Source organism: Staurois parvus, unplaced genomic scaffold (assembly GCF_062004578.1).
Source record: "Staurois parvus isolate SC_StPar_1 unplaced genomic scaffold, SC_StPar_1.0 ptg000155l, whole genome shotgun sequence".
Taxonomy (NCBI): Eukaryota; Metazoa; Chordata; class Amphibia; order Anura; family Ranidae; genus Staurois; species Staurois parvus.
In genome coordinates this window covers 15,588,078-15,613,647 of record NW_028317951.1, presented here as the reverse complement: position 1 = coordinate 15,613,647, position 25,570 = coordinate 15,588,078, and the positions used below count along the sequence as shown (strand labels likewise).

The 25,570-nt window shown below is 41.1% G+C and overlaps 1 protein-coding gene across 1 annotated transcript; it reads left to right on the top strand.

The window, feature by feature from the left end:
- The first annotated feature begins 13,595 nt into the window (after positions 1–13,595).
- RPL22L1 (ribosomal protein L22 like 1) lies at positions 13,596–20,796 on the top strand. Its single transcript, XM_089675492.1, has 4 exons — positions 13,596–13,732; positions 16,722–16,832; positions 18,437–18,558; positions 20,619–20,796. The coding sequence occupies exons 1-4, from the start codon at positions 13,724–13,726 to the stop codon at positions 20,758–20,760; spliced, it is 384 nt and encodes a 127-aa protein (XP_089531618.1). The 5' UTR covers positions 13,596–13,723; the 3' UTR covers positions 20,761–20,796.
- Positions 20,797–25,570: the final 4,774 nt, after the last annotated feature.

Here is a 25,570-nt window from a genome sequence, read left to right as displayed (position 1 = left end):
GGTCTCCAAACTGTGGCCCAAGGGCTGGATGCGGCCATTTGCTAGCCTTTATCTGGCCCTGGGGCACTTTTCCAATCAACCCCCCCCCCCAAAAAAAATTCTGAAGGACAGTAAATTGACCCTTTTTGTTTTAAAAGTTTTTGGAGACCCCTGCATTATACTATACTCCAAAGATACAGTATGTACAGGTATGTCAAAATTCCTTTAAGCCTCACTCTTTTCAGTCACTCAAGTTCTAAATTTTCTTCAATAGGACATGAATCAATAATTAGTGATTATTAAAGGACAAGTACTTGTCATGGCAATTCTATTTTAGCGGTCTTTGACCATTATGAGGGTGCTCCACCATTTCATAAAGCAGCCTATCATTTCAGCCAGGAGGGTCTCGGAGCTGGCAGTCTTTTCTTGGAATGCACTTTTTCTCATCCTTTCCAGAGATAAGGTTGTCTTTATATCCTGCCTTTCTTTCTAGTCCAAGGTTGTTTTCTCTTTCCATTTCAGTGAAGGCATTTGTTTGTAACCTTTTTACTCAAAGGAAATTACCATACACATACTAGGGGGCAGGGGCTGACTGACCATTCGAGCACTCGGGCACTGCCCGAGGGCCCGGGGTCACTAGGGGGCCCCATGAGATGCCCCTGGTACCTATCATTGGCTTTTTTCATAGGCTTTTTTGGTATGGACGAGGGCACAGAGGCCCCATGATCCCCTATTACCTGGGGGCCCCATGAGTTGTCAGTCCGCCCCTGCTAGGGGGGTCTATTTATATATGTTTTCACACAACTTTAACCCAGAATTTACACATTTTAAAATTTTATTTATTTGGAAAAAAAATGGTGAAGCTGGGTGAAAGTTGTGTGAATCTTGTGTGAAAACATTTCTAAACATAGATGTGATGAGGACTGTCAGGGTTTGACTCAAATTTTTTTTGTAAGACAAACTTGCTGTTTATCATACTGGATGGTCTTCTTGGGGATGGCTGGCTTGCAATGCAATCATGTTTCCATGGATTGGCCAGATTCTTTTACATGCATTTCCCCTAAATAGGTGGGATGGTTTCTCATTTCCTGTCACTGCTCATTCTAAAAGGCACCAATTCCCAACACCAAGCATCTGTTTTCCCATTTTTCAAGTTTTATTGTGTGGTTGTGGCCCATTTTTTTTAGCATCCCATATGTAGCAGAGTAGATTCTGTGTCCCCCGACAAAAGAAATCCTTTTCTCCAATTTGTTTCAAACAAACAAAAGTAATTTTAAAATAATACCAGATCATCTCTTGCTCCAAGGAGCAGAGACATTTAGGAAGAAATATACTTTTTACAAAATAAAAGTTCTTTTCTTAGAAATATGTGTTACTTAGTGATCATCCACCTTTACACAAGGGATAAGGGACAAGGTTCTTTAGAATCATAGACATGTCCCTATAACTCCCTATTTTTTTTTGTAAGGTAACCATCAGTCTGTATCGCTGACCACTGTTATTGTTGCAGTGAAAGTTGTGTTTTTTCTCTATACACTAGCCCTCCCATCACTAAAATTACATATCTTTGTACAAAATAATTTACAAATCTTTGGTGTTCAATGTTCATTTCCTTTGGCAATATAAAATTCTCATTTATTCGTAGGAGTGGAATACCAGCATAATCTAGCCAAATCATTTATCACTGACTTTTTATTTTTTCATTTTTTTTGCAGCTGTTTTTGTCTAAGGTGGGGAAGAGTTAGAATATCTGGTTTTTATTGCTATGACCCTGTTTGGGAGATTCACTCTCACTTTCTGTCCTGGTGATGTGTGGGGAGATATTTCTCAATTAGGACAGAGCACCTGTTCTGGTATCATCTCACAAAGGGGAGATTTTCCGCAGTGGAAAAGATGAGGTACAGTTGAGAGATACACATCAGTTACAACCTGAGAGAAGTTCTAACTGTTCCTATCCTACACCTCCAAGATACCACCCCCCCCTTTTCTTAACCTTTGAAAACCACTAAGCAACTTATTCACTCCCTTGTTATCTCTCACCTTGACTATCCCCTCTTCAGTCTATCATGAATGCTGCTGCCAGACTCATCCACCTTTCTAACCGTTCCATATATGCCACCCCTCTCTGCCAATCCCTTCACTGGCTTCCCATTGCCCAACAAATAAAATTCAAAACATTAACAATACCATATAAAGCCATTTATAACTCTGCCCCAAATTACATCACCAATCTTGTCTCCAAATATCACCCAAACCGTCCTCTCCACTCCTCCCATGACCTCCTGCTCTCTAGCTCCCTTGTCTCCTCCTCCCATACTCATCTCCAGGACTTTTCCAAAGCCTCCCCCATCCTCTGGAACTCTCTACCACAATCTATCTGACTATCGCCTACTCGGCTCACTTTTAGGTGATCTCTGAAACCTCTTCAGGGAAGCCTATCCTGCCTTCATCTAATAATGTAATCTTCTATTACTCCTATCAGTTCGTCCCCCACAGTTATTACCTTTTGTACCACCAGCCCCTCCCTCTTAGATTGTAAGCTCCAAGGAGCAGGGCCCTTCTAACCCTCTTTTATTTAACTGTATCATTGCTGTATTATCTCTCTTTATTTTGTAAAGCACTGAGCAAACTGTTGGCGCTATATAATCCTGTATAATGATAATAATCCTCAGCTGGAAAAAATAACATTTTTGTCGTAGAATACCCACTGATTCTGACAGGCAAAGCCAATCCATTGTCTAAACAAATTCAGAATAAGATTATTTATGGTGTAAACATTATTAGTGCTGAAGTTTGTGCTAAAGGGGGAGTCAAGCGATCATCTATGGCTGGCTTTAAAGGCAGTCGGTGTTGATGGGGAGCACAGTGGCTAAATGGTTAGCCCTTCTGCTTGGCAGTACTAGGGTCATTGGTTCAAATCCCAACCATGGCACCACCTGCCTGGAGTTTGCATGTTCTTCCTGTGTCTGTGTGGGTTTCCTCTGGGTACTCCGGTTTCCTCCCACACTCCAAAGACATGCTGGTAGGCTAATTGGCTCCTGTCTAAATTGGCCCTAGTATGTGTATGTATGAATGTGAGTTAGGGACCTTAGATTGTACACCCCTTGAGGGTTAGGGACTGATATGAATGTATAATATATATGTAAAGCGCTGCGTAAATTATCAGCACTATATCAGTTCCTGAAATAAATAAAAAAAAATAAATAAATAAAATGGGGAATCCCTCCTATGGAGCTAATATGTTCTCCCGGTGGAGGGGAACGTGTGGAGGAGCTGCCCCTGCTGAAAGAACACAGCTAGTGGCTATAGCCCCTGGCAATAATCGAATGATAAGTCATACAACAATTGAATTGGGTACAAGCAGCCTGGCTATAGATGGTTCAAATCAGTAAAATCAGTCTGTATATGCAGTAAAGCATGCATGTTATACTTACTGTGTAACCTAAGGGGTTTATTTCTTTTATTTATTTCATGTACTTATATAGCACTGTAAATTTACGCAGCGCTTTACACATATATATTGTACATTCACATCAGTCCCTAACCATCAAGGGGTGTACAATCTAAGATCCGTAAATTACATTCATACATACACATACTAGGGCCAATTTAGACAGGATCCAATTAACCTACCAGTATGTCTTTGGAGTGTGGGAGGAAACCTGAGTACCCAGAGAAAACCCATGCAGGCACAGGGAGAACATGCAAACTCCAGGCAGGTGCTGCTGTGGTTGGGATTCAAACCAACGACCCTAGTACTGCCAGGCAAGAGTGCTAACCATTTAGCCACTGTGCTGCAGGGTTATCCTCCACACTGTGTAAAAAGGCTGTTTGATCCTGTCTTCTCTGATCTTCCCATTCTTTTATGGTCCCCGATCCATCTGCTGATAGTACAGAGCTCTAGGAGTCACTCTGCACATCCTCAGTTTGGTATGTATTGCTAGAAAGTTTATTTTTTCTTTGCGAGGGTGCATGTGATCTGCACAGGGCCCATCATCACTGTCCAGACAGAGGGTCAGGGGTTATGCAGCCTCATAAGACCATCAGGGGAGAATGAAAACTCCTGTTACAATCTTTAACCAGTGCTCAGCTGGACACTGATAGAAGTCACAAGACTGCTATAAAATAATTGCATATCCATGTTCTGTGTACTGTGGGAGACTAGATACAGTGAATACAGGGTCTTGGGCTTAGTAACACTTTAAGCCTCACAATACACATTCATACTGAGACACATCACTATTATGGGCAACTTAAACTGGCCAATAAGGATATATGAAAGCGGAAGAGGGTGGAAATGTTTAAGTACTAGGAGGAAGGGCAGATGGTTTGCCTGATCAGAACTTCCAAAATTTAGGCAAAGCAGAAGATAAGACTGCCTTCAAACTGAACAGTTTTTCTTACATTTTTGTGTTAAAAAAAAAGCGGAAGAAAAAGCATGACCATTAAATCCTAAGGAACTCATCACACTGGTCAGTTGTGGGTCTGTTGCCTTTTTAAAAGTCCTGCATGTTGCATTTTTGGTGCATGTTTAGTGCGGTAAAAAAACGCTCCTCCCCATTGAAGTGAATGAAAAATACACCACAAATGTGGCAAAAACGCACCTGCGGTTGTGTTTTTGGTGCATTTTTTAGTCACTTTTTTCACAGGTGCAAAATGCACTGGAAAGAAGGCAAAAATGCATATGCAGTTTTACCGTGTTTTTGCAAGGGAGCAGTGTGAAAGCAGCCTAAAAGCTGCTGCAGGTATATGCATATACAGGGGCTAGACAAAAAAGTGGAAACACTACATGATTTTGCAGGTGTGGAAGTGATGTAACATTCTTTTACTTCCACTGTGTGATGAGACACCTAGCTAACAGGTGGGTAGCCTCACTCTCATCATTCACTACGTGCGCTGCTAGTAATACGGAGTCATGTCAGAGCTTACTGAGCTTCAACTAGGGCAAATTGTTGGTGCCCGCTTAGCTGGTGCCTTTGTGACTGAAGGCATATACAATTTTTTGGGACTGAGAATGAGCTTTGCAGTGACTTTTGCAGCAGTTGTTTTCTTCTTCCGGGTCACAATCCTGCACAATGTCCTTTTGTCTCTTTCTGTCAGTTGACCATGTCGACTGTACTTATGCTTATTAGAAAGTTTCCTGGAAACTATATACCGTCATAACCTTTGATACTGTACCCCACGACATGGCACATAAATTGGCAACTTCAATCAGAGAGGCACAAGCTAAGTGGGCACCAACAATTTTACCTCTTTGAAGCTCTGGCATGACTCCATATTACTAACAGCATACACAGTGAATGATAAAAGTGAGGCTTCCTACCTTTTTGGCTAGGTGTCTCATCACACAGCGGAAGCAAATGAATATTACATCACTTCTGCTTTCAACACAAAACATGTCGTCACTTCCACACCTGTAAATCATGCAGTGCTTCCATTTTTTTGTCTAACCCTTGTACTTTTTTGAGATCCTTATTAATTTTCCTTTTTAAGATATCTCTGAAGAAAACCTAATAAAAGATCATTACTATGTGCCAAGCCCTTAAATGGTTTCACCAACTGATGGGGGGTGTAATGGCTAAGAATCATCTTTTTGGGATGTATAAAGCTTGAATAGTTCATTAACCACCTCCCGTCCAGTCGTTGTATATAAACGGCCAGATGGTGGCAGTGCAGGGGCGGGTGGCCGTTTATAAATGGCCTCCCCGCCCCTTGCTTCTGCGCGCTCCCCGGGAGTGCACAGCACCGCAATCCGGTGCCCGCTGTGTCCTCCGGACACACTGGAACACTGATCATTGTACCTCTGTGCGAGGTCTCGATCATGTGATCACTGATTTGCCAATCAGTGATCACATGCAGAGTAGTAAGCAAGATGTCACTTCTGATATCATTGCTTACTACGTGTGAAATCTGTGAATGATCACAGAGGTCACATGGTACAAGGCTATTCACAGCAGCCTTGTACCATGTGATAAGCTGTGACCAATCACAGCTCTCACAGTATTTCTCAATGGCTGCAAGAATGCAGCCAGAGATAAGGAGAAATGATTGCTTTTACAGCCTTTATGGGTGTAAAAGCAATTAGTCTAAAAAAAAAAATCTTTATCACCCCCCACAAGTAGTACAGTGTCACCATGGTGACAGTATGTAAAAAAAAAAACATGAATAATATAGAAATGTAAAAAAAAGTTTTAAAAATTATAATGTTTAGTTATAAACTAATTTGGGTTATTTTTTTTGCTAAAAAGATAACTGAATAAATTTTGGCCAAAATTTATGATGAAATATTATTTATTTGCAAAATTTTATAAGAAAAACACTTTTTTTCAAAATGTTTGGATTTTTTCATTTATATAGTAAAAAATATAAAAATCCCAGTGGTGAAAAAATACCACCAAAATAAAGCTTTATCTGTCTCAAAAAAATCCTAAGAAAATTCATATGGGTACAGTCTTGCATGACCGCGCAATTGTCATTCAAAATTTGATAGGGCTGAAAGCTGAAAATTGGCCTGGACAGGAAGGGGGTAAAAGTGTCCGGACATGAAGTGGTTAACCACTTGAGGTCCGCCCTATAGCAGTTTTATTGCTACAGGGTAGCCCTCCTGTGCAAAATTATATATATATATATAGTGACAGTATGAATGGCGAGGTGATTGATGGACGCTAGGGGGTTTATTTACTAAAGCTGGAGAGTGCAAAATCAGACTCACTTCTGCATAGAAACCAATCAGCTTCCAGGTTTCATTGCCAAAGCTGAGGTTAGAAGCTGATTGGTTTCTATGCAGAAGGGAGTCTGATTTTGGACTCTCCAGCTTTAGTAAATAAACCGCTATGTGTCACCTCCCATGCGATCATACTTGGGAGTTTAAGGTGGAGTCCACTCCGGGTTTTTAGGGAAACAATGGCAGAGGTGGTTCCGGACCAGATTTTGTGCTCCACTGATGACCACCAGCAGAGAGCCATTCCTGAGAGAGCTGTGCATGAAAGTGTGTGATATACAAACAAGAGAAAAGGTTTGCTTATTGTTTCGTTTTTGTTGGTGACAGGGAGAAGCCCTTTCTCCAGTGAGAGAGGAAAACTTCTATGTTTAGTTAGTGCCTGGATGGCAAGGGTTTATTTTTTCTGTTTTTGTTTGTTTTGATATTTTGCAACCTTTGAATAAAACTGACGACCAGTCAGATTTTGAGGAAAGCCTGCTGTGCGGTCTACCTTTTTTCAAGGGAAGGTGATACCCCACCTGAGCTAACCCCACTATATATATATATATATATATATGTGTGTCTGTGTGTATGTGATTTTGCACTTACGCCATAGGGGGGTGCACGCACACCGCTGCCAGATCACTTCTGCTGTGACCACTCACTACAGAAGCCGATCTGCAAGTGCTGATGAACGGATATCTGCCAGCACCTGCCGATTGTCAAACAGGACACAGAACAGAGCTTTGCCTATGTAAACAAGGCAGAGCTCTGTTCTGAGGAGGGAGTGAAGGATCCTGTGTCTCTGAAAAGCTGGAGACATGATCCTTCACTTCCCCTAGTAAAAGCACCACCTAGTGTACACCAAGCACATAGCTAGGCACACAGTTAACCCTTTGATCACCCTAGATGTTTAACCCCTTTCCAGCCAGTGTCATTAGTACAGTGTCAGTGCATATTTTTTGCACTGTCACTGTATTAGTGTCACTAGTTCTCACAAAGTGTCAGCTAGTGTAAAAATGTCCACTGCAATATTGCAGTCCCAATATAGGTCGCTGATCACTGCCATTATTAGTATTAAGAAAAAAAAATCCAGTCTATATCCCATAGTTTGTAGACGCTATAACTTTTGTGCAAACTAATCTATATTAACTTATTGGGATTTTTTTTTTTTTTACCAAAAACGTAGCAGAATACATTTTGGCCTAAATTTATGAAGAAATTAGATTTTTAAATTTCTTTATTGGATGTTTTATAGCAGAAAATATATTTTTTTTTTTTCAAAATTGTCTTTTTTTTTTTTACTTTTTCAAAAAGTAAAAACGAAGAGGTGATCAAATACCAGCAAGAGAAAGCTCTATTTGTTGGAAAGAAACACATACATTTAATTTATGTACAGCATTGAATGATTGCTTAATTAGCCATTAAAGTAAGGCAGAGCCGTATTGCAAAAAGTAGTCTGGTCAGAAGGGGGGGGGGGGGGGGTAAATCTTCCAGAGGTCAAGTGGTTAATAAATGGTCTTTAGAAAATGAAACAAAATCCATAGCTCAGTCAATTGAAAACATTAACATACAACAAGCATAGATAAAGAGAACAACAAGAAAAAAGTATCAGAATTACCCTGTGGACACCACCATTTACCAGCTGGTACTGGTTCAGTGTGAGAGATGAATAACAGACAGATTGTTCTGTATACACTATACTGTAATGTGTGACCTTTGCACATTCTTGTGTTCAGTTCAGCCAGAAAGACCTTTTAGTGCATGAACTTTAGTGCATGAACTTTTAGTGCATGAACAGAAGCAGCGATCTTGGTACCCAGAATGTACTGAGTTTGTGTGTCAGCAGAGTGGCAGAGATGTATGACAGAGAGAAGCAGACAGAGTACAGACCCAAACAAGAAAGAAAGATGAGGCCCTGACATGCCCAGTCATTTGATCTAGTCAGGCATTAACATCCCAAGACCACTAGAAAGGGGTTTCACAATGCATTAGCTTCATGAGATACTGACCTACAACCAGGAAAAGCTGAACCTGGCTGTCATCTGGTTTACAATTATGTTTTACTTTTTTTTATTATTATTCTACAGCACCCTTTCTCAACCAGGGTGCCTTGAGGTTTCTTCAGGGGTTCCTTGGCAAAATGTCTAAAAATTGCCCAAAACTTGTATACAAGCCAGTGGGTGGAACAAGCCTGCCTTTTAGTTACACAAAGTTGCAGGTTTTCCTTGCGCACCATTTCGACTTCTAGCCACCAGTGTCCTGACAACCAATGACATCATCAGTTGATAAGGAGGATGTCTGCTGCCTGCACAGCATCCTAGTTTGACCCTCCCCGTCAATGCTGGGGCCAAATTAGGTTAGTGATGGAGAAAAGCTGAGGGGGAAGAGAAACCCTGGAATACTAGTCAGTACCAGTGTGCAAAAGTGTGTTGGCTCTGGAAGAATAAATCGCCTAACGTTGGGTGTCCTACATGTGTGGATGTTGCTGCGTTATATAAAACTATTAGAATCTTGTTCACATTTTAGAATGGGGTGCCCTTTTAAGATTCAGGATAGTCTCGAGGCACCCTTTAAAATTATGGACAGTCTTGAGGCACCCCATTCTAAAATGGGGTGCCTCAAGCAGGGGCGGACTGACAACTCATGGGGCACCCAGGCAATAGGGGGTCATGGGGCTCCTGTGTCTCCTGTGTCCTTGCCCACACTCAAAAAAAGCCTATAAAAAGGTACCAGGGGCATTTCATGGGGCCCCCTACTGACCCCGGGCCCTCGGGCAGTGCTCGAGTGCTCAAATGGTCAGTCCGCCCTAGGCCTCAAGACTATTCAATCAAGGCATCCTTTAAAATTATGGACAATCCCAAGGCACCCTTTAAAATTATGGACAGTCTTGAGGCACCGCATTCTAAAATGGGTTGCCTCAAGACTGTCCATAATTTTAAAGGGTGCCTCAAGATTGTCCATAATTTTAAAGGATGCCTTCATTGAATAAAGGTTGAGAAACACTGTTCTACAGAAAATATTTGTAACATATATACTACTACTGTAAAGGATTATATATTTGTAGTACAAATAAAAGTTACACTTCACAAACAGGTTCTGCAACAATTCTCTTTAAATGGAAACATAATAAATGTTTCTGATGTGCCAGGGGTTGACACAGGAAATATGCTATTACTGTATATGAGTCATATTATGTACATTGGTTGAGTCAGCTATAACAGAAGTATTCTTCAAAATTGCAAGGAAAATACTAGAAACGCAGCCGAGCCTTCTAGTTTACAACAATACCACACATTCTATCCAGGTTCTGTACAGTGCAACTTACACAAAACATACAATAAACTGGGGATATCATTCTAGTTTTATCCTCTCCTTTACCCCTTCCCGTCCAGCCCCAGCACCCCTATAACAGGATCTTTATGCAGGGGGGGCAGGAAGGACTGCCTAATCACGTGTCTACTGTCATTGACTGTCAAACAATCAGGAGCCAACAGCTCAGGGAGTGCACTCTCAGCACAGAAAGTTTGGCTGCTAATGGACACATATGTGCAGAGTATGAGCTTTAAAGTCCACCCTCTTTGCCCATGCACATACAGTGGGGAAAATAATTATTTGATCCCCTGCAGATTTTGTAAGTTTGCCCACTTATAAAGAAATGAAGGGTGTATCATTTTTATCATTTGTGTATTTTAAATGATAGTGACAGAAAAAACACCTGTCTACATAATCTCTTTCTTCCATTCAAACCTCACCACTATGGGCAAGACTAAAGAGCTGTCAAAGGATATCAGGGACAATATTGTAGACCTGCACAAGGCTTGAATGGGCTACAAGACCATCAGCAAGAAGCTTGGTGAGGAGGAGACAATTGGAGCGATTATTCACAAATGAAAGAAATACAAAATAACCATCAATTGCCCTCGGTCTGGAGTTCCATGCAAGATTTCACCTCTTGGGGTAAGGATGATCATGAGAAAAGTGAGGGATCAGCCCAAAACTACACAAGAGGAGCTTGTGAATGATCTCAAGGCAGTTGGGGCCACAGTGAACAGGTATTCCAGCCCAGGATGATTGGACTACATTCCACAATTCTTCTCTATTTCTTGGTTTTGCCTCAGAAACTGCATTTTTTTGTCACCCCACATGTTTTCTATTGGACTAAGATCCGGGGATTGGGCTGGCCACTCCATAACATCAATCTTGTTGGTCTGGAACCAAGATGTTGCATGTTTACTGGTGTGTTTGGGGTTGTTGTCTTGTTGGAACACCCATTTCAAGGGCATTTCCTCTTCAGTATAAGGCAGCATGACCTCTTCAAGTATTCTGATGTATTCAAACTGATCCGTGATCCCTGGTATGCGATAAATAGGCCCAACACCGTAGTATGAGAAACATCCCCATATCATGATGCTTGCACAACCATGCTTGACTGTCTTCATAGTGTACTGTTGCTTGAATTCAGTGTTTGGGGGTCGTCTGACAAACTGTCTCCGGCCACTAGACCCAAAAAGAACAATCTTACTTTCATCAGTCCACAAAATGTTGCGCCATTTCTCTTTAGGCCAGTCAATGTTGGCAAATTGTAACCTCTTCAGCACGTCTTTTTTTCAACAGTGGGACTTTGCGGGGGCTTCTTGCAGATAGCTTGGCTTCACATAGGCGTCTTCTAATTGTAACATTACTCACAGGTGGCTTTAGACCTTCTTTGATCTTCCTGGAGCTGATTGTTGGCTGAGTCCTTGCCATTTTGGTTATTCTTCTATCCATTTGAATGGTAGTTTTTTGCTTTCTTCCACGTCTTTCAGGTTTTGGTTGCCATTTTAAAGCATTTGCGATCATTTTAGCTGAGCAGCCTATCATTTTCTGCACTTCTTTATATGTTTTCCCCTCTCCAATCAACTTTTTAATCAAGGTACACTGTTCTTCTGAACAATGTCTGCAACGACCCATTTTCCTCAGAATTTCAGAGAGAAATGCACTGTGACCAGCATGTACAATATTTGCTGCCTTCCTTCCTTAAATAAGGGCAATAATTGCCACCTGTTTTTCAAAGAATGAATGACCTCACTAATAGAACTCCACACTGCTATTATTTTGAACATGCCCCTTTCAATTAGTGATTCAATTACACAGAATCAGCAGCATGCATGTCATGACTGTTGGGTCTGTTGGATTTCTATTACTCTACTACACCTGCTAGTAAATTATTTGCCATGTAGAAATATCATTTCTACCAAAAACAGTGATTGATCAGGTTAGTGATATCTGACTGCTATTATTATGAACATAACTGTGTTTATATGTATGTATGTGATTTCACATTTTCGGGTAGGGGACGCGCTCGCCGCCCTACCCGTGCCACCATTGGTGGCTACAGCTGTCGATCACCCGGTCCCCGACATAGATTTCCTGCCGGCACCTGGCAATCACCGAGGAACAGTGACAGGGGAGAGATCTGTGTGGAAACAACACAGATCTCTCCCGTCAGCACAAACAGGTTGCTGTCGATCACCTGGTCCCGGAAGGAGATTCCCAGCCGGCACCTGGAGATCAGCGAGGAATAGTGACAGGGGAGAGGTCTGTGTGGAAACACCACAGATCTCTCCCGTCAGCACAAACAGGTTGCTTTGTATTGCCATGCATAACAGAGCAATACAAAGCAGCTTGTCTACATAGTAAAACACACACTGCACATAATGCAAAACAGCACACAGTTAACCCTTTGATCGCCCAAGATATTAACCTCTTCCTGCTCAGTGCCATTAGTACAGTGTCAGTGCTTTCTATTAGCACTGATCACTGTATTAGTGTCGTTGGGATGTCAGAGGCGGTTAGTTCCCCCCCAGAATGCCATTACTAGTATAAAAAAAAAAAATTTCAGTATATATACCGCCATTTGCAGACACTATAACTTTCACATTAACCAATTAATTTACACGTATTGGGATTTTTTTATTTAGCAAAGACAAAATTTGATTTTTTTAAATTTTTTAACTGGACATGTTTAACTGCTTTAGCGCCGTCCCATAAAAGAAATACTGCTATAGGGCGGCAGTGGTGCACAAAATCACGTATATATATGTGATTTCGCATGTCCGGGTAGGGGGTGCGCCCTACCCACCATTCGTAGGAGCAGCTGTCAATCACCGAGTCCCGGCCTGTGATTACTCGCTGGTGACCGGTGATTTCCGAGGATCTCCGAAGGAGGGGAGAGCTGTTAGTAAGCAAAATAGTTATCCTCTCTGTCAGCTCCTGCACACTGCTTTGGATGGCTGTGCACATCACAGCCATGCAAAGCAGTGTGTTTACAGTGAAGCACAAACACAGCACATGATGTAAAACAGCACAGTTAACCCTTTTATCGCCCCAGATGTTAACCCTTTCTGACTCAACCGGAGGCTTCCATTTTGAAGCAACGTGACGCTACCACTTCATGTTTTGATAACAGAGTGCTGCCCATAGTATCATTTCCATAGGCGTTTGAGGAGCGTTAACAACACCCCTCAAACGCCTACTTTCAAAGCTAGTGTGAACTAGCCCTAAAAGAAAATCCCAAATTTTGGATTGTCACCAGAAAAGTAATATAGGGAAAATCTTCCAATTGGAACACTAGTTCTGGTGACCTGGGGGTCCCCAAGGAATTACCTTAATTTGCAGGGATTCTCCCACTTCCTGTTTGGCTGAGACAGGAAGTGAAGGGAATTTTCCACAATGGGGACACAGATGTAAAAAAAATTAACTGATGGGTTAGAACCCTCCATTGTTTTATCCAAAATGAAAACAGAAGGTTTTGAGGACTTTATTTGAAACTAGTCTTGTGGCTTTGATTTTTTTTTTTTCCTTGAATCCTGTGTGCACGGAGGATTACACGTGCGTCGTGTTCAGTAATCCTCAGCTCCGCCCACACGCCCCTCCCCGTGCCTGACATCCACACACGGCATTCGGCGGAAGTGACCCACGGAGCAGCAATCACGTGACCGGGGTTATAAGTAGTGGGGGCCGGCTCTGCGCGCTCTCTTTGACAAGGCTCAGCTAGAGAAGATGGCGCCGGTGAGTGGCGACACGTGTATTATGTAGATAGGCGGCTGTCCGAGCGGATGGTTAGAACGTCCATGGCCTCATGCCGGGCAATTATCTGCAGTCTAGTTATTCATTTCACACTGTAGGCTGTGTCCCGGCAAATGGACTATACCGAGCATACAAGGGCTAGGGGTTGTCTGCTGTCGGTGTCCGTACTTTTCATACTGATGTGTCTTTATGTATATAAATGTGCGCGCGCACCCTTGTCACTAGGCTCTTCAGCTTGTCCGCCATAGGAGAGCTTTATGCAGGATTCCACTTTCCATCCACAATCCAGTTACTGATGATCTCTATTCCCCCATCCACACTTCATTCTGCTGGATCCCTTCCAATCTGCCCATGCAGGCTTTGTATCCTCAGCTCTGTAATACGAGGCCCTGCTTGATTCATCCAGCCAGGAAGACCCATGTATTTCATACATGTTAGTAGAACATAAGATAACCACACAGGTTCTAATCTGTACAATCTCTATTAGATCTAACAAGCATTACAAGTGCATGCTCCGGTCTGGTTATCAATTGATTGCATAGATGGTACATCCTCATATTACATGGTATTGGTAGATTTTTATGGAGCTTGTATGGTCAGATTGTGTTGTACACTGCTCAAAAAAAAATTAAAGGAACACTTTGAAAACACATCAGAACTGAATGGGGAAATATATCATGCTGGATATCTATACTGATAGGGACTGGGTAAGGTGTTAGGAATGTAAGGATGCCCCATCGTTTGATGGAAATGAAAATTATCAACCTACAGAGGACTGAGTTCCCAAAAATCAAAGTGAAAAAATGATGCACCAGGCTAGTCCATTTTGGTGAAATTTCATTGCAGCAACTCAAAATGGTATTCAGTAGTTTGTATGGCCCCCATGTGCTTGTATGCATGCCTGACAACGCCGGGGCATGCTCCTAATAAGACGATGAATGGTGTCCTGGGGTATTTCCTCCCAGCTCTGGACCAGGGCATCACTGAGCTCCTGGACAGTCTGAGGTGCAACCTGGCAGTGTCACATGGACTAAAACATCCCAGAGGATTTAGGTCAGGAGAGTGTGGGGGGGTCATTCAATTGTATCAATTCATTCATCCTCCATGAACTGCCTGCATACTCTTGTCACATGAGGCCAGACATTGTCATGCACCAGGAGGAACCCAGGACCACTGCACCAGCATAGGGTCTGACAATGGGTCCAAGGATTTCATCCTGATACCTAATAGCAGGGTGCCATTGTCTAGCCTCTAGAAGTCTATGCATTCCTCCATGGATATGCCTCCCCAGACCATCACTGACCCACCACCAAAACAGTCATACTAAATGATGTTGCATGCAGCATAACCTTCTATAGACCCTTTCACGTCTGTCACGTGCTCAGGGTGAACCTGCTCTCATCTGAAAAGAACAGGGCGAAGTCTGATTGCTTGGTCAGACATTCACACCAGTAACATGCTGGAGGACATTTTGTAGGGCTTCGGCAGTGCTCATCCTGTTCTTCCATACACAAAGTAGCAGATACCGGGCCTGCTGATTGGTTAAGGACCTTTTATAACCCTGTCCAGCTCTCCTAGAGTAACTGCCTGTCTCCTGGAATCTCTTGTGTTCTTCAGACTGATGGGAGACACAGCAAACCTTGGAGGAGTTGGATGCCTGTGCAACCTCTGTAGGGTCCAGGTATCGCCTCATGCTACCAGTAGTGACACTGACCCTAGCTAAATGCAAAACTAGTGATAAACAGTCAAGATAAGTAGGGAAAAACGTCACTGGCCTCTACTTGTAAAACTATTCCTGTTTTGGGGGTCATCTCATTGTTGGCCATCTAGTGCACCTGTTAATTTCATTAACACTAAAGCAGCTGAAACTGATTAACATTCCCCTCTGCTACTTAACTGACCAGATCAATATCCCAGGAGTTTAATTGACTTAATGCTATACTGATTAAAGTGTTCCTTTTTATTTTTTTTAAGCAGTGTATATGTGGAACCTTAAAGTAGAACTATAGGCAAAACTTTCATTGTGGTTAGAGCAAGGAACAATTATAACCCGTCAGTTTTTTTTTTTTACGATCTGTGTCCCATTGTAGATAGTTCCCATTACTTCCTGTCCCGTAGCCAAACAGGAAGTGAGAGGAAATGCCTACAAATTCAGGGGATTCCTTGTGGGATCTTCAGGTCACCAGAACCAGTCCCCAATTGAAAGATTCCTCTTACTTTTCTGAGGACAACCCAAAATTTGGGGTTTTCTTACTTTCACTTTCAATGATAGTAAACAGGACAAATAGAAGGCAAATCTCCTTAACAGGGGGAATAGTTGGCAATGAAAATGGACAGGGTTTCTAATCTTTCCACTCTATTAAAAATGAAAAAGGTTGCCTTTAGTTATACTTTAAGCCACACATGTCAAACTGGCAGCCTTCCAGTTGTTCTGGAACTAAGTCCCTTGAGGTATTGCAAGGCTGACAGTTACAAACATGACTCCCAATATGGCATGATGGGACTTGTAGTTCAGCTGGAGGGCTGTCAGTTTGACACCCCTGTTTTAAGCCGACTATACATAAATCAAAATTTCAGCAGGGACGGGCTGAGATTCACTCCATGTATGGGCAGGCTCAAGATTGTACCAAAGTCGATGCATCATTCGACTTGTACAACTAGCCTGTTGGTTTTTGTTACATACGATTACTACCGGCAGATACAGCCACTAGCAGTAATTGTTCTGCCAGCCAGGAAGGCTCGCTGTAAAGAAAATCAAATTTATGAATTGCCTTATCTTTTTACCAGAAGCTCTTCCTGTGCAATACTTCTCTGCAGATAGAAATAATCTTTGGTTACCTGCATCCCCCTTACACTTCTATTGGGGATGTCCTGAGAAGTAGCTCCAGCATCTGAACTGCACAGTTTGTGAGGGCAGGAAAGAGTTGAAAATGTTACCCTTTTGTTAATACAGCCACTTTATTTCTTATAGCAAAAGGTGAAAAGGATGCCAAAGGAGAGGAAATCCAAAAAGGCTGCCTGGAGGTTCACTCTGGATCTTACCCATCCTGTAGAAGATGGCATCTTTGACTCTGCCAACTTTGTGAGTTGTTTGTAGTGAGATTTTTCTGATACTTAAAGCAGAACTGTACCCATAATTTGATAAAAAAAAAGTTCTTGAGCAAGGAACATACATTCCCCATAATTATGCTACCAAAATGAGTGTGTGCTGTAAATGCCTCCTTTTTTTTCTTGCTGGAGGCTGCCATTTTGCTGAAGCCCAGAGCGCCTTAACAGCAGTAAATCATAAAGTGGAACAAAACCTATCGATTTAAGAGTTTCAAAAAGTTACATTCCTGGAATGTCTGAATTGCTGTCTATCACATTTGCTTGTCCTCAAACTGTCGAATTATCAAATGGCTGAGGTCTTATCTGATCACATGTGCAGCACCATGGCAGTTGCAGATCACAGAAGCCGCTTTCTTGGCTGTAAAGGATAGGAGGGTTTAATTTTCACTTTAAACAGTAATTCCACTTTTGTTGAGAGAAACATTCCTCTGGGTCATTGATGTAGATTGCAAAGTTTTTAATAAACTTGTCTGCAGTATTTTCTCATTCTGCAGTGAAAGTAAACTTGAGCAATAGACCAGACCAGGTTTTCATGAGAAAATCAAAGAAGTCAACTTTGAAGTTGGAGATGTCACTAATGACTGCTTCACTTATGAATACAGCCCGTGTAATACCAGCAATTAAAGTGAAGCTCCAAGTGAATGGCTTTTAATATTTGCTGTTTGCTGGTACCTAGAACAGGGCTTTTAGTTTCATGCAGCCGTTCTTGTGATTCATACAACCCTGCCACTCAGTCAGGGAGGTTTGCTGCCTTTTTATGGGTCATGTTAATTGGCCATAATGCTTTATGGGATAAGAATATTACTGCTGAACTAGAAACCTGTAAATGATCAGACTAAAATCTAACAGTTTGCCTGGACTTTAATGTTGACGTAAGCCAACTGTAGCCATCAAGGCAAACACCGCAGTAAGTGACATGGAGGGACACTTTGTGCAAGAGCCCCTTGGGACTAGATTTACTTCCAAAGTGGTCACATATGGTGATATGCAAGCACTGTCCATAAGTGTATAGGGTACAGAACCTTTGGAAGCAAGGTATATAATAACATATTGTGTAATCTAAAGTCTAAGTTAAGCATTTGCTACAGTTCAGCTTTAAGACTTCAACAGAATATTGCAGGCACCCAGTGGTGGGCTCTTGTATGTTTGGATAACTCATCTGCTCCCTGAACGATGGGTTACTGTAACATGCTAGTTTAGTTTCCTTGTAGTGTTGAGCGATGGCCTTGCATATTCTTCATGGTAAAGTGCTGAAGCTGACATGTCACAGTATTTTGGAATTTGAGTGAACTCAGGAGATGAAAGGGTCTTCCAAGCAGAGGTTCTTGACAAGTGATACAACGTACTGGGGTGAACTGGTAGGTTTAAAGGTTGATGAAGCTTGTACAAGTTGCATTGATGTTGGCAAAATACTTCAGCATAAAGAACATTTTGTTTACAGTAAACATGGTAGTGAGCTTACTAGAGTGTGGTCACAAAACCATCATTTAACAAGTGCTCTAACTAGGGTCCCCTTCCCTAGTTTGTACCTAGGGTTACCTTCCCTAGTGTCTACATTTTTCTGTTTTGTCAAAACAGGAACAGTTTCTCAAGCAGAGACTGAAGGTCAATGGGAAAACTGGAAATCTTGGGAACGTGGTTCATATTGAACGTCAGAAGAACAAAATTAACGTTGTTTCAGAAAAGCAGTTTTCTAAAAGGTAAGTCTGATGAGGCTTCTTGGGTGCTTCATAAAATCTTGCCTCCTCAGATGTCGTGTTTTGTTTTTTGTTTTTTTTTTTTTGGCGTTGCAGTCAAGGTCAAGTGTTTTATCTTGTACTTGTATGACTGAAAATTTTGTACGTGGGGGAGAATGTACCCAGAATTGCTGGTGTCAGTTTTTGTAATAAGTACTTACAAAGTCGAGGGCCAGATTAATCAAAATTTATCAATGCTGCAACAGAAGAATTGTGGATACAAGACAAGTCTCAGGGTCATGTATGTAGTAGAGCCACACAACAGAATGCTACCTTCTGTTCACAATCAAATTTTTGGTGATACGAGATACTAATCACATCAAATAGAGGTTCTCACCACAGGCAATATTAATACTATAAAGTTGAGTATATTCCTGGATCAGGTTTTGGAAGAGATTGTTTGTCATTTTAATTTTTGGTCCTGTCTCGAGGGGCCAGTAATTTTTGTTCTAGTTTGTATAACAGAGCTTGCAAGTTGCACATGCTCGAAGTGATGTAGCCCCTTCACTGCCAGAGCAGTTTCTGCAATTTTTTTGTACATGTAAAAACAGTTTAGGTCTGGAATATTATGTAAACACCTGAATATAGTCTGACAGTAGACCCCCTAGAGATGTTAGCTCAATGGTTTACAAAACTCAAGATTTCAGTAAAAAATGCACTTAAATCAATTTTAGGTTACAAACTCGATATAACCAAATTTTTTGGTAAAACATAGTTTGCACTGAGTGGATACCAAACATGTAAAGCCTTAAAATTGCATGCGCCCCTGAAACACTGGCAGTTTGGTACCCTATATGTTTTGTTTTTCGATGTTTTAAAACCCCTACAGGCCATTTGTTTAGAGTTAACCATGAGTAATGGGCCTCGAGCTGTTGATCTCACTCTGGCATGCACAACAATATATAACTTATAGTGCAATCAACATTTTTGTGCATAGGCACCTACGATGTGTGCATTTATATTAATGTGGGAGCTCAGTTTTTTATGGAGCTGGATTTTGAGTGCTTAGGTGAAAGTTTAATTTTTTTTTTTTTTTTTGTATTATACTTTAATCATGTAGGGGAGGTATGCTCCATATGACTTTTTTGCTGACAGTTTCACACTGTATTGGTTTCTTCACCAGTGACTTGGGAAGCAGAGAGTAACATTTTTATACATTGTTGGCAGGTCTTCCTCTCTACCTGGTGGAACCTGCTATGCTTGTTCTGGGTCTGCTGATGGACGCAAAGGGCCTGGGAAACCTGGCAGGGGGTGCTTTAACCAAGGGGTGTGGAAGTGATCTGGTGGCTGCAGAACCCCCGATTGCTTCCATCTCACAATCAGTTTGTCAAATGTATGTGTAAATCCCCCACTCCCAGTAATGGATGTCAGTGGCAGTAAAATGGGGTTAAAGCAGTTATTTACCACTCCATGTAAAAACATTATTAAAGGGAAACTTTACCCTACATATTCAACACTGTCTTCCAGGTATAGCTCCCCTAGCTCTCTCCTGTATTTAGTTAAAATCTGAGTGATTGAGGAAGCAGGTAAGAGGAGATTTTAAATGGTTGAAGGTCTGCTTTAAAAAATTTAGGATAATTGTAAACTTGCTTTACACCCTGGCTACACTCATATGCTAGCAAAATATGGTAGTTTTTAAATGATTTTAAGCAGCTCTTGATTGCAAGATCAAATCAACATTAAGATGTAAAAATGGCTGCATATTGTTAGTGGAGTGTCTGCAGTGCTGAGTCCTTCTGTTGGTGTTTTAAGGGTCTGGCGTATGAAAAGCTGAAGAGGTATATTTTACCAACTGATATCAGCTGTCAGTTTCACAGCCCTGCTTTGAAAATAAATGGGAGCTAACTTTAGACAGCAAAATTTACCTCAATCACATTAAGCCCTAAATCTAGCTACATGTGAGTTTTTGCATTGTTTCAGTCAGTCGGTGATCTAATATAACTACAGTATCTGTATGCTTGCCATGGAAATGTCTTTTAGAGAATGTTACCTCATACTTTGTTCATATTTTTTCCCCTATTTAGGTACTTAAAGTACCTCACAAAGAAATACCTCAAGAAGAATAGTCTACGTGACTGGTTACGTGTAGTTGCATCAAACAAGGAGACCTATGAGCTTCGCTACTTCCAAATCAGCCAGGATGAGGAGTCTGAAACTGAAGAATAAATTACTTTTATCAAATAAAGATCTTTTATTCACTTGTTCATGTTTCTATCTTCAATGTCAATAGGTAATAGTCATTTGGGGGTATAGAACTGAAACGTGAGATATAATGGACTACTGCTATAGTTATTCTGGTAACGCAAACACTGTTGCACCAAATAAATGATACTACTTGGACTAAGTTCCTTTTTAAAAAGGAATCCGTAAGATGGTACCACTTGCTTGGGGGCATTTTATCTACCTTTCCTCTACTATGGTAAAGTATTTTAGACTGGCTTGGGTGTGGTGAAATTCTGATAATTTTTTCCTAAATCGGGATGGGAATCACCTCTGGAAGAAAAAGGGTTCCCTTGTAATCATGGATGTCAAACAGTCTTGTAAACTTGAAGTTCAGGTAGTTCCTGCAGTCTGGGAAGCTCAATGGACTTGCTCACCAGCACCCTAGCACTATATTGAGAACTTCAGGCGTTCATTCACTTCATTCACAGTAAACTGAAGGAATGATGTAGGCAGATCAGCTGTGTTTTCAAATGGTGACAGTGGGGAGAAGACCAATGGTGAGAGCTGCAGCTGCTGGAACATGTTGCATGTTCCAAGAGGTGAACTTACACTTTTAAAGCTTACACTTTTAAAGCTGAGCCTTACTTGAAAAGGGAAGTTCTGCTTTTTCCTAATACTCTGCCACCTCTACTGAAAGTATTTTTGGAAGCAGCTTCCTATATCTGGCAGGTTCACCTAGCGTTTTAGGTGAACTGAACCTCCCTGTACCCCCCCCCCCCCCAAATCTGGATCATCCTGGGACACATTGCAGGTCCATTCACAAAGCTTAGCATGACTTTTATGTGCAATGGAGAACTGGCTGTGAAGCTGCAGGAAATCAAGATTGGATCTGGGGACCCTAAGAACTGGTAAGGGTGAGGACAGCTCTGGACTAGTAAGTGTCTTTAATAAAAGTACTTGCAGCTGCTGACTTTTTTTTTGGACAAAAGATCTTTTTTATGGTGTCTAGGAAAAAAAATTAACTATGAAATGAGCATAAGGTGCTAATGATACCCAGCAAGTACACTTTGCATCATGCTGTTGGTGTAATATGCCATAGCACCACTTCAGACAGGCTAGTTCTGAAGTAAGCATGTCCTTTAGTTTGCAGACTGATGTCTACCAAATCTTTGGTTACTTTTGAAAAACTTGGCAGTAGTATAAAAAAAAAGCTAATAAAACATGACATGATGTATATTAAAGGTTAAAATATTGTTTAAAGTGGTAAAAAAAAACCCAAAGAGGAAACTATTATTACAGCTTACCCATTGTTAAATGTGATGGCCTCATTAGTTTTCTTTTATGTGGACACACACTCACACTCTCTCCCCCCACGACAAATAATTTAACACAGAGGTGCTTACAATTGCTGTAACTGTTTATATACATGCAGTGCCAGCTGGAGTTTGGCTTTAATTTGTTGTATCTGAATCTCTTTGTACATCTACCACTGCCCTCCTCCCAACTTAACAATATTCCAAAGGTAATATAATAAATAAATTGGTGCTATCCCAAAAATAATATTGTGAAATGCCCTCAATGCTGAATATCTTTTCTCCTTCGAAAGTCAGTCGTAAAGTCCAATAGTTCAGTGTCTCTATAGAAACGTGAAACCCCACAAAAAAAATTTTTGTTTATAAAATGATCTTCCAAATTAACAGGAACCCGTTAAAAGGAAAAAAAATATTTGAACGCTTCTGTAAAATTCCCTAAAAAGACAAAATTGCAAATAGTGTATTATCAAAAAATGCATAACTTTCAAAAATGCATTATCAAATGTGGAAATCTGTGAAAAACAACTTCAAAATAAAGTGCACAAATGTGTCACACACTCCACCTAGTGAGGGTGTAACTATAACCTCCCCATAAATTAACGTGCTCTCAAAATCATAATTATAACAGGTGAATAATAAACCACCTATTCGGCTTATACACCTTACCCCAGATGATAAGCGATTATCAATGTGTATTCGTACAAGGAAGGAATCTGCTAAACGTGTATGTGCGTCCTCCACTTATCAAATGCTCACGCTGTGCAAGTTGACCCCCTTGCCTTCACCTTTTCTTTTTATGCACCTTACCAGATGGTTGAAAGTGAATGGCGTATAAAGATGTTTCTTAATTCCATGTCATGTCCAGGTTGTATCAGCTTCATCATGTGTAAAACATAACCATATATAGTGTAGTATGTACCATAAGCATAAACCTTTAAAAAAAAAAAAACAGCATTTGAAGTATTGGCAATTTCCTATGGACAAAACCTCTTCCAAGATGGCCGCTTTGTGACTTCCTGTCAATGTCACTTTCTGATGTGTTTTATCACTTCCTGACTTCAACTGAGGCTGTGTACGTGGGACTTAGGGCCATTTAAATACTCTTCTGCACATGCTCCATTTTTTCCTCTACTGCCACTTCTAGCAATGTCTTCTCTCTACTTCCTGTCTGTACCTGACATCGTTTTTTGATAATGCACTATTTGCGAATTTTTTTTTTTTTTTTTTTTTTTTTTTAGGGAATTTCACAGAAGAGTTCAAATATTTTTTTTCCTTTTAAAGAAGGATTCCTGTTAATTTGGAAGATCATTTTATAAAGAAACATTTTTTTGTGGGGTTTCACATGTTTCTATAGAGATGCTGAACTACTGGACTTTAATACTCCTAAGGTGCCCTCTGTGTGCATCCATCTGGAGTGGGGGCACCCCAGTACAGGAGGTGTTACCACCCACCAGGTGAAAAAAGCCTTAAAAAAAAAACTAATGCAGACATCACGTCTAAGAATTGTTATGCTGCAATGTATTACATGTTAAAATTACAATACATTTGTATTGACATAAACTGACCTTTATGTAAATCTAACCTCTTATTGCTCCCTTTTGATCTGTTAAATCATTAAAAGTGCTTTGCATCTGTCTAAAGAATGACTAGAAATCTACCTGGTATATCTCAGACATTATGAAGAAGTGTTATAACTACATAAAACCTCCCCCATGTATGGAACAGCGAAGGAGGTGCTCTGTAGTCCTAACTCCCTATCCTAGAGCAACAATGATCCTACATAGATACAGTGAGTGATTGTTCTTACCCTAGAAAATGATGTGTTACTGTAAGCAGGATTGCCAGGTTAAAATGGAGGGGAAAAGCCTAAAAAAAAAAGCAGCCACCACGTCTAAGTACCAGTCGGCAACATACTACAGAGGTCAGAAGATCTTGTACACTAGCTCCCTTAACCTCCCTGGCGGTATGATTATTTCAGATTTTTGGTGCTGAAAGCGGTACCATTATTTTGCATGGAAATTTGGTGTTTTATATTGTAGGCCTGTAATTTTTAGGAATAACTCGCTGAAATCTGTCTGAACAAGAGTCTAGTAAACATCCCGGGTATGATAAAACTTGAAACACGAAATCAGAAATTATAATTTAATAAATCATAAAAAATAATATAATAATAAATTTAATTCAATAATATAATCAAACCAAAAACACTGAAATTTGAAATATGGCGCCAAGTTCGCACATCACTGAGCAAAGTCGCAAAATCTTTTCAGTGTCTGATGACAAATTTCCCCACGAATCAACACTCAATTCTGCAAGTAGTTCTAATTTACTATCACTGTTCTCTAGCTGGTCTAAAACCACTTTTGACCTAAAGGGACGCTTTTTGGACGCCATGGATGTTTCTCAGTTTCCAGGCAGAAAGAACAGTAAAAATGCAGGCAGGGCACAGGAGAAAGCAGTAGGGACAAAATGTATGTGAAATGGTTTGATACAGTAATGTATTACTATGTTATTTTAGTGAATGTCACTTTTTGTCATATTCAAATTCCTGCCGTTCTGTCCCCCGTACGTCCCAACGCTTGCAGGGGACGGAACCCAGATGCCAGTATCCGCCGGATTACATTGCTGGGGACACTGCAGGAGGGACATTGCGGGAGCGCAGGACAAGGTAAGTGATCGAGGGATCGCGGAGCAACGCCGCATGGTAAGCCCAAGTTTAGCTCGGGGTTACCGCTTCTGGTACTGAAATTTTACCCCGAGCTACACTCGGGAATACCTCCAGGGAGGTTAATATCATCAAAGTAAAACATAAACCAAACTTTTTTCTTTAGGTTTTGGAGAAAGTGAGGAAGACTTCTTTCACATTTGTGGTAAGCTTACCATCGCCCTCTGAAAAGCTATTTGTGGTGGATTGCAAGTTGTATAGTAGCTGCTGACAGCTCCTACTCCCTTTTTTCCTGACTTGCCAAATGGCAATTATACCATGCGGAGTTACTCATCAACTGTGACCTGAACATTTGGGTTGATCTCAATGGGCACATATGACTGGTGGTGCTGCCTGTCAAACTGCAGCAGTTAAAAATGCAAAGCCTTGTGGCTGGGGCATGTGTGCAGCCCTGTGGATGTATTACAGTTCTAGTGGGAAGCCTTGGTTTTCATCAGGTTGATTTTTCTTTTAATGGTAGACCTTGTGACCACTCATGAGGAATGCATAAAGCAAGAAAGACATGACATGTTTATATCCTTTATTGCTATATCAAAAAAAAAGGTTCAAGCCCAAAAAAAGAACCCCTTTTTTTGGGATTGAATAACTTACTTGTACCAGGGACTGGACAAACGCAAGTCATTTTGGTATACTTTGGTATATGCCAGAAATGGCAAATATTTTCTGTAGTTTTGTTCAACAGAAACCAGTCGTTAGTACAGAGAGGAGTACACACAGAGCTGGGATAAGGTATTCTAGAGCCCAGGGCGACCATGCCAAATTGTGCCCCCCCCCC

What these genes read in the sequence shown, in the direction of transcription:
- RPL22L1 (XM_089675492.1), top strand. An exon ending in TCTTTGACTCTGCCAACTTT is followed by an intron (nt 16,833 to 18,436) that starts GTGAGTTGTTTG and finishes TTGTCAAAACAG; the next exon opens with GAACAGTTTCTCAAGCAGAG. An exon ending in GAAAAGCAGTTTTCTAAAAG is followed by an intron (nt 18,559 to 20,618) that starts GTAAGTCTGATG and finishes TCCCCTATTTAG; the next exon opens with GTACTTAAAGTACCTCACAA.